The sequence below is a fragment of the Austrofundulus limnaeus genome, unplaced genomic scaffold, assembly GCF_001266775.1.
Source record: "Austrofundulus limnaeus strain Quisiro unplaced genomic scaffold, Austrofundulus_limnaeus-1.0 Scaffold158, whole genome shotgun sequence".
NCBI lineage: Eukaryota > Metazoa > Chordata > Actinopteri > Cyprinodontiformes > Rivulidae > Austrofundulus > Austrofundulus limnaeus.
In genome coordinates, this window is record NW_013952560.1 from 782191 (window position 1) to 791467 (window position 9277).

The following is a 9277-nucleotide window of genomic DNA, read 5'->3' on the forward strand; positions in this document are numbered from 1 at the left end:
CAGCACTGCGTGCTGGTTCATATTGAAAGGTTAAAAAATCCACTTAAATTTGTAATTGTATGGTAACACAATAAAAAAAGATTACTGTGATAAATGCTTATGCTATAAAAGCTGAGAAAATCTTAAAGTTTAGTGTTTTGTTTTAACTTTCTCAGACCTCTCCAGTTCATGTCCCGTCCATCGACGTCTTGTCCCTCGGTCCATCCTATGAACTCTTCCCGCTGCAGGGAGTCGGTCTCGTGATCACCATGGCTTCCACAGCTTTGCTGCTGCTCTGCTTCTCCTTCTCGTTTTCCCTCACAGGTAAACACCACATCACCTGCCCTCTCTCAATYATGGTGGAATAATTTATTCACGTGAAAACATTTCTCCTTTGTTAGTGGCCATCTTGTTTGGTGAGCCCCRAATATTCGGAGGTGAGTTCAGTTCCTTGAAAGAGAATTTAAAAGATACCCCTTTTTGGAGATGAATGAAAAATAACATTTGAGTTGTTTTTAAATTGTACCAGATGATGCTACTGGTTATGGCCCCATATTTGAAGAAGAGCCTGTGGATGTGGTCTACACTGAGGACTCGCCTGATAAGAGAATCTCCATAAACTGCCGGGCTCGAGCCAACCCACCAGCTTCATACAGGTGAGGAAACCCGCGCGACTCTTCGAAATATCTTCACTTGTTTTGTTCGATTGCCTCAGTTGTGTTTTTACAATAGGTGGCGCCGGGATAACTGGGAAATCAAGCTGAAGGAGCAACCAGATGAGCACTACAGTCTGGTCGGAGGGAACCTGGTGATCACTAATCCCATCCACAAGAAGCACGCCGGCACGTATACGTGCGTGGCCAAGAACATCTACGGCACCGTCCTCAGCAAGGAGGCCAGGGTCAAGTTTGGATGTGAGCGCAGACCGAGCAGCGGAGCCAATAAGAAAGATTTTAGATGAAGTGATGTTCTGTTTATACCTGTGTGAAAGTTTGGCTACACTGTTTTTGTTTCTCTTCGTGTAGTTATAGAAGAGTTTCCTGATGAGGAGAGAGAACCAGTGTATGTGAAGGAAGGACAGGGGGCCGTTCTGTTGTGTGTCCCTCCAAAAGTCTGGCCACGTAAGGACACAAGTTTCCTCTCTCCGTTAGTCTTTAAAGGGATCCCTGATTAGTTGTAACATTAGACTTTATTTGATACACATTTATTTTAACTGTAAAATAAAGACTAAAAATACTGTAGACTGTTTAGTTTTTATAATTTTTAAACTAAAAGTTTAAAAATATATAGCACGGACAGGGCCATTTTATTTACACGCAAAGCATTCTGGGTAAATGATAACGTGGATAGGTCCTCGGTACGAAGCTGCTAGCGAGCTATATCCACCCTGAAGGTTAATCTTAGACAATATCTGACGATTGACTATTAGAGCGTTAGAGAGAGAGAAGAAGTTAGAAATGACAGCCTGCAATTGAAAATATGGATGGCAGACCTCAGTGTAGCTTGTTTGTCGCGCTCGCACCAAGCTAATACATATAAAGCAATATAGCGTCGGTGCTAGCGCAAAAACTAACAGGCTAAGCYGAGGTTCTTCTTCCATGAAGCAGCTCTGTTGTCCTCCATCCATATTTTCAGTTMCAGGCTGAGTCATTTCTACCTTCTCCTCTCTGTCAACGCTCTCTGGTTTCATTTAAAAGAGTCGATCATCAGATATTGTCCAAGATTAACCTTCAGGGTGGATATAGCTCGCTCACACCGAGGACCTATCCACGTCATCATTTACCCAGAATGCTTTGCGTGTAAATAAAATGGCTCTGTCCGTGTAATATATTTTTAAACTTTTAGTTTAAAATGATAAAAACTAAACAGCCTACAGTATTTCTACTGTCTTTATTTTACAGTTAAAATAAATTTTTATCAAATATAGTCTCATGTTACAACTAATCRGGGATCCATTTAAAAATAAGCCCATCGTGATGAGCAATAAACCAATTAATCTATTGATAATTTTTCTCTGTAAGCTTTGTAAGTAAGATGGTTGCCAACTGATACTATCACAATATTTTCTCAGACAATTTATTGTCCAGGTGTATTTAAAAATCAAATTTCACTTTTTTTCCTTCCCTTTTCAGAGGAAGTGACATATCAGTGGATCTACAAYGAGTTTCCAGTCTTCCTGCGCACGGACCGCCGTCGGTTTGTCTCCCAGAAGACGGGAAACCTGTACATCGCCAAGGTGGAAGCTCAGGATGCAGGGAACTACTCGTGCTTCGTTTCCAGTCCCGTCTTGGGGAAGAGCGTCTACTCCAAATTCATCCCTCTCATCCCTCTGCCCCCTGATGACGGTCAGTCACCGGGAGCTGCAGCTGAACGACACAAAACATAGTCTTTTTACTTTATCTTTTTTTTTTTTGTTGGCTCAGGTGAGGAAAGAAAATACCCAGCAGACATCAGGGTGAAGTTCCCGGACACAACAGCCATGCTGGCTTCCAACATCACCTTAGAGTGCTTTGCTCTTGGAAAGTAAGTTTTATCAATTTAGTTAGTGTTTCTTTGTTAAAGCTGTTGCTCAGCTATCGTGTGCTCAGTCCCATCCCGCACATCGTATGGAGGAAAGTGGACGCCACCGACCTCCCGGCGAATCATGAAATCAGCGAATCAGGCGCCGTGCTCCATCTGTACAATGTTCAGTACGAAGATGTGGGTGCGTACGACTGCGAGGCCATCAACACTAAAGGGAAGGACTGGCACAAGGCTTGGCTCTATGTGGAGGGTAAGTGAAGCTAATGGTGGGCATTTCAGAATATTATCTGGAATGGRCAGCGCGTGACRCTTGTTTGTTTTKTAGCTGCACCGGAGTGGGCGGAGACTATCAACAACACTCAGGTGGACATCGGTTCTGAACATACGATGCGTTGTGTCGCTGCAGGAAAACCCTTCCCCTTCATCCGCTGGTACAAAGATGGTTATATGGTGAAAAATCTTTTCTATTAGAAAACATTTACATGTTTTGAGATACTGACCTGCTTCGGATGTTATCACCCATTAAATGGATGTTATTAGTCAAATGCAGGCTCATAGAATGGCTTCAGAATGTCCCGAATGTTGCTCCTACTCCTAGTGGGTTCTCCATCCCATAGAATGGACTGATAACATCAGAACCAGCTGGTTAGTAWGAGGCATAAAGCCACTAAGGTTTTTATGCAATCTGGTTAATATGAGGCATAAAACCACTAAGGTTAATATGATGCATAAAGCCAGTAAGGTTAATTTTAGAGAAAATGGTCATGACCTTTGATAAAGAAGACCAGTGTTGCACGCCCAACGTAGGGCAATGGTAGAGCGCCAGACCAGAGAGTGGGAGAGCCAGGATTGAGACCAGGCATGGGCAGCAAGAAAACCATGCCCCCCCCCCACACCCACCCCAGACAAAAAAATAATTAAAATGTGTTTTGGTTATTTACTCAGTCAATTTCATTGATATATTAACCCACTAGGGGGCACCGTCGGGACAGACTGAAGTCACTCTATGGGACTGATAACCGCTAATAACGTCCATTTCATGGACTGATTCTTAAATGTTTTACTCAGTGTACTAATGTCTTCTGTGTTCTTTAGTATGGGAAAGGTGAGTTGAAGTTCTCCAGTCTGACATTTGACGACTCTGGGATGTACCAGTGCATCGCCGAAAACGTTTGGGGCATCAAATACGCCAACGCAGAGCTGCGAGTCATCGGTGAGCTCTTGCACAACCCAAATATCCTATAAAATGCTTGGCACGTGCTAAAACCCCGCCCGCAATCTGCCCCCCTAGCCTGCGCGCCCACTTTTGAGCTCAACCCCGTGAAGAAGCAGCTTCTCGGAGCCAACGACGCCCGCGTGGTTATAGAGTGCAAACCCAGAGCCGCTCCCAGACCTCGATTCACCTGGACRAAGGGCAAGGAGCTGCTTTTCAACAGCTCGCGGTCAGGATGGTTCTTATGAAATGACAAACGTCTTCAAAATTCCAGCGGATTTAACTCGATTTCTTTTGTTTTCAGCATTTCCATCATGTTTGATGGCAGTCTGGAGATCCTCAATGCCACCAGGAATGATGAGGGTTTATACACTTGCTTTGCTGAGAACGACAGAGGAAAGGCCAACAGCTCAGGTTACCTCACCATCACAGGTAAGTGTGAGTGTACCACTTCTAATGAAAAGGCAACCCAAACCTGAAGTTTTCATTAAATAAATTAAATAATGTGTAACTAATTTGTTTAGAGGCTACCAGCATCACAGTAGCTCCTGAGGATTCTGAGGGAAAAGTTGGAGATGAGGTGATTCTCAGGTGTGCTGCTTCCTTTGACCCCATGCTGGACATCACATTCATCTGGACCATAGACTTCAGAGTCATCGACTTTAACACTGAGTGGCAGCACTATGAACGAGTTATGGTAAAGAGATACTTCATCGTTATTATTATTTTTTAAAGAAACAACATTCTCTTCAAAATGCAACCCCAATTAAAAAAGTGGAAAGTTGGGAGTCTATAAAATGTGTAAAATGCAGTGAAATTTCATATCTACACATTTTATTCCCAATGGAACATTAAATGTAGTAAATGTACTTTTTATTTGCAAAAAAATAAAATGTTGGAGTTGATGACAGTGACACATCTTAAAAATCATTAGAATAGGGACATGCTTTACCAATCACTGCATTCTGTTTGTACACCTGACACAACTTTTCCGGAGCTGTACTTTAGAACTAGTTGTCCTCTAAGCCTGCATCACGTCCTTCTGCTTCTCGTTGGTCAGAGTGAAGACGGAGTTGGTGACTTGCGCATAAAGAATGTCCAGATTTGGCACGAAGGTCGTTACACCTGCACAGCTCAGACGGTGGTGGACAGCGACACTGCTTATGCTGACCTCAAAGTTGTAGGTTTGTACTGATGGCTTCAAATAACTGCTTCATGTGAATAAATATCATTTTTGGTGGAGAGGCTTTCACCTCATGAGGTTTTTACATTAAGAACTATTAAAACGTTCCAGCCTTTTATTTTATTGCCCAAAAAGTGTACTGTTGAAAAAGTCAAATAAGTCTTGTTTATAGTAGTTTTAAGTGGTTTAATCTCATAATTGCACTTTTTTGATGCGATTTGAATCTAAGGTGTTCCTGGGCCTCCCGGTGTGATCCGGGTGGAAGAGATTGGGGACACGTGGGTTAAGCTTTTGTGGTCCAAAGGAGCGGACCACAACAGTCCCATCCTCTAYTACACCATCCAGACCAGACACTTCTGGGCTCTGAATGAAGACGACTGGAGGAATGCCAGCACCTGTGAGTATTTTCAACCAGCAGGGGGACATGTTGCTCCACAGATGTTCTTCTTTTAGAATTTAAATGGTCTGCTTTTGCAGCTCCAACTGTTCTCGATGCTACTATRGAAAGAGCAGACGTAACAGACTTGTATCCTTGGATGGAGTACCAGTTCAGGATCATTGCTACCAATGAGTATGGATCTGGAGAAGCCAGCATACCTTCACTCAAGATCAAAACCTGGGACGCTGGTAAGGACACTGAAAACAACACTTGTTTCATGCAGAGGTGGTTATAAACCAATAATAAACTGTATTTCCCTGCAGCTCCAGTTGTTTCTCCCACTGATGTAGCAGGATATGGAGGTAGAAATGGTGAGATAATCATCACATGGACTGTAAGTGTCTTACCTGCATCTCTCATTTACAAATTTWTCTTAGCTCGTCTTTAATTTGACATTTCCACCTGTGCCCCTCAGCCTGTGCAGCCCTGGTATTTCTACGGCAAAAAGTTTGGATACATTGTYGCGTTCAAGCCTCATGATGCCTACGACTGGTGGTACGAGACCATCTCGGACCCCGAGACGAGACGGCACGTGCACAGAGATACCTACTTTGTTCCCACTGAGGAGGACTTCCAGGTGCGAGAGTTTCAGGTGAAGATCAAGTCGTTTAATTTGAAGGGAGACGGACCGTACAGCCTCACCAAGGTCATCTACTACCCAAGAGATGGTAAGAATCTTACCTTTTAAATGGGGAACTTCACTCGTGATGTCACGCATATCGTTTGCGTACATTATCCGCCGCGCTCGCAAATGATCGGACAATTGGAGTGGAATCTAAGGTTAATACCTTAACAGAAAAAGACGTWTTTACACACATMCGACTTCAGGAATCACAGRAAAGTTCATTTGAAAGGTGGGCTCGAAGGTCGAGGTCTTCGACAGATTTGGAAAGCGAGTGGAATTATTAAAAAGGTTGGTGTTTTTACTGATGTCTTATAGCTTAGTTTGCCACATCTATTATGTGCGCGTGTATTTTTATCTCTGGAGCCACTGTTTCTAYGCTGGACTGACTGCAGTAGACCCTGGAAGTAGAGCCCTGTATATGACMGAGGCTAGCATAGATGCTARGAGTAAAGCTAGCAGTAGGCTACAGTAAATCTGGGATCTGGTTGGTCCAGTGTTGGCATTTTACCTTCGATTTAAATGTTTTAGAGCAGACAGTAAGTCCAAGATTTTTTTCAGTCAAATTCTAATTGTCCTATCGCTGGAATCCAGCTGTTAGCCTAGCATTTTAGCTTGGGAATAGTGACAAAAATACTTGTTCGATATGGAGATGACGGCTGTATCCTGAGTGTTATGAGCAATGTAGCACAATGTTTTGTGGAGGTGGAGTTTGATGGAATTTTCCCAAATAAATTTAAGTTGAAACAGCTAAACCGTTGTGGCTCCATTGAAATCAATAAAGCGGCTACGAGTTTGTACGCTCATCAGTCTCGTGCGGACATAATCATGTGACTAGTGTTCTAAAAATATCCTGAGTGAAGGTCCCCATTTACATTCACATGAGCACATTTTCAGGATCGTAATTGACCAACCTTTTCTCGCGTGTTTCTTTTAAATCACGCAGTACCCACAGAACCTCCAACAGATGTTTACGCCAGGCCCGTGTCTTCCACTGAAGCTGTGGTTTGGTGGCTGCCGGTGTTTGACACTGGAACAGGTCTACAGCAGTATGTTGAGGGGTACCAGGTACAAATTTGTCAAGAAAATATATTTTACGTAAGACTTGACAGGTGTTAATTTACACAAACATTTAATTATTATATTTTTTACTACTTAAATTTGCAAAAAGGTTTAGCATACCTTAAATAAAATACCCACAAAAATTATTATTGTTCCAAAAACAATTTTTAATTAAACTGTTATTTGCCAACCAGGTCAAATACTGGAGGAAGTACGATGACCCAGAGCCAGGAGCCAATCGTATATTTGTTCCAGCAACAGCTAATCAGACCAGGCTGGAGAACATGCTGCCAGACTCGCACTACCTCATCGAGGTCCGTGCCTTGAATGGAGCAGGACTAGGACCACCTGGTGAACTYTGTGAGATGTTCACTAAGAGACCACGTAAGACTAAAATGAATGCTAGTAAATGAGACATGTTATCAAAAAGTACACAAAGGCTCATTAGGTTTATCTCCACAGCCCCCGCAGATCCTCCCAGGATGTGGCGCTACATCAGCTGGACAGGAAAGTGGCTGTATGTGTGGTGGGATCACATCCAGTACGACTGGTTTGGAGACGTTTCCTTCCCTCTGTACTACAAGGTAGATAAAAACCAAAATGAGACACGTTTCTCAGGCTTGTAGGATTTAAAAAATTTTTTTTCTTGTTTGTCAGGTGATGTTCAGAAAGACTGGCTACATCTACGGGAAGGTCTACATCACCGGCTGGCACTTCATGGACTTCCCCATGCCGCAGCTCGGAGACTTTGAGCTGATGGTCCGTGGCCGTTACGAAGGAGGAGATGGCCCAGTCCGCAAGATCAGGATTCAGGGTAAGGCTAAAATAAATTAGTGACCTTATCAGTATTGGTCAACAATATGTATTTTCACGTTTTTCTTTTCTTTTTTTTTTCCAGGTACAGCATCTATAACCACCCCTACTTCAAGCCTTGTGTTATTCATGCTGCTGACATGGTGCATCGTGGGACTGTAAACTCAAACCTGATGCCRAGGGTCTTGTATATAATGAACTTGATGAACCTAATGGAAGATATGGAAATGGTGATGAGTTTTCAGATTAACAATCAGTTAAAATCCAACATAATGCATCTTAATAGAAATTATGTTACACTAAATATTCTTGTTTCTCACAGTAGAACTGGTTATTTATGGATTTATGCACCAATGAAGCAGGATCTGTGAGTCAAGCTAAATGCTTATAGAAACTGTTGGATAAATTTATTTTTTAAATGAATCACTGTTTAGAAAGTACTGTTCAGAAATACTTGTTTTATGTTGCGAAGAACTTTGTTCAGAAAGCATTCATGTTTAGGAATGCAATGGGTTTGGTTCGTAAATTATTATTATTATTTTAGTATAGATACAAAATGTTTTGTCTGTCAACAATTTTGCAAATTTTTTTAAGGATGCTGTATCTATATCACAATGTCAAATAGAAATAAAACGGCTTTTCACAAAAGCCATTCGTTGTCACATACTTTTTCCTAATGAAGTCTGAGGCCTGATTTAATGATGATGCAATGAAGTTTTTTTTTTAATGTGACAAAGCCTTTACATAAAGTAAGACAAAAACTGACTTATTAAGTTGTTAAGTTCTTTCTCAATAGTGATCTCCCCTCATTAGATCACTGGCCACATGGTTACATCAACATCACAAAATTTCTCTGCTGTCGTCAGTGCATCAAATTGAACAAATTAGAAACAAGACCTTTTTGTTTTTGTTTGAATGTAATAAAAAGTGTTTTTAAATTTCTGCCGCTGAGCTTGATTAGGAAATAAAAATGTAAAAGTGATTCAGAGGAAACTTGATGTTTCCAACAGGCTGGTGGACTCTGAAGGACTGAAGCACTTCATGTCCAGAAGGTCTAAAATCAGTCCTCAGTCTGTTCTCTGCAGCTCAATCTTCAGCTTCACCTTAGATCTTTTTTTTTTCTTTTCCGTTCTTCACTTTTGTAAAAACCTTTAAATTGTAGAAGATAAATGTCCACGGACAGCTATATAATTTGTAATGAGTGATTGAGCAGAGGGATAGGAAAGAGACAGTAGATCAACAAATTGCACACTCAAGCCCTGATCCTTCCAGTTGTAGTTGATTTTTTTCCCACTTTTTTTAAACTAAAAGAAGTGAGACGCCTCCTGCACCACACACTCGTTCTACTTGTTATGCCTTTTAAAAAACTTGTCTTTTATTTTGGGATTTTTGGGAGTTGGAACATCTTGACGACTCGAGGACTGGAAGTTTGAGAGAAAAACC

General features: G+C 41.8%; 1 protein-coding gene across 3 annotated transcripts in view; it reads left to right on the forward strand.

Annotated features, from left to right (window-relative positions):
* Positions 1–8599, forward strand: part of cntn1b (contactin 1b) — a 12711-nt gene extending 4112 nt beyond the window's left edge. For all 3 annotated transcript variants that reach the window (XM_014016968.1, XM_014016969.1, XM_014016967.1), the window contains 23 exons: positions 156–303; positions 381–416; positions 509–635; positions 712–893; positions 1005–1100; positions 2112–2324; positions 2403–2502; positions 2568–2752; positions 2828–2952; positions 3598–3715; positions 3794–3944; positions 4020–4147; positions 4240–4412; positions 4776–4899; positions 5128–5295; positions 5376–5525; positions 5601–5671; positions 5753–6005; positions 6906–7027; positions 7216–7405; positions 7484–7605; positions 7679–7835; positions 7920–8599. In XM_014016968.1, the coding sequence (XP_013872422.1) occupies positions 249–303; positions 381–416; positions 509–635; positions 712–893; positions 1005–1100; positions 2112–2324; positions 2403–2502; positions 2568–2752; positions 2828–2952; positions 3598–3715; positions 3794–3944; positions 4020–4147; positions 4240–4412; positions 4776–4899; positions 5128–5295; positions 5376–5525; positions 5601–5671; positions 5753–6005; positions 6906–7027; positions 7216–7405; positions 7484–7605; positions 7679–7835; positions 7920–7996 (3123 nt within the window). In that variant the 5' untranslated portion in view covers positions 156–248 and the 3' untranslated portion in view covers positions 7997–8599. The remainder of the gene's footprint in view (positions 1–155; positions 304–380; positions 417–508; positions 636–711; positions 894–1004; positions 1101–2111; positions 2325–2402; positions 2503–2567; positions 2753–2827; positions 2953–3597; positions 3716–3793; positions 3945–4019; positions 4148–4239; positions 4413–4775; positions 4900–5127; positions 5296–5375; positions 5526–5600; positions 5672–5752; positions 6006–6905; positions 7028–7215; positions 7406–7483; positions 7606–7678; positions 7836–7919) is intronic.
* Positions 8600–9277: the final 678 nt, after the last annotated feature.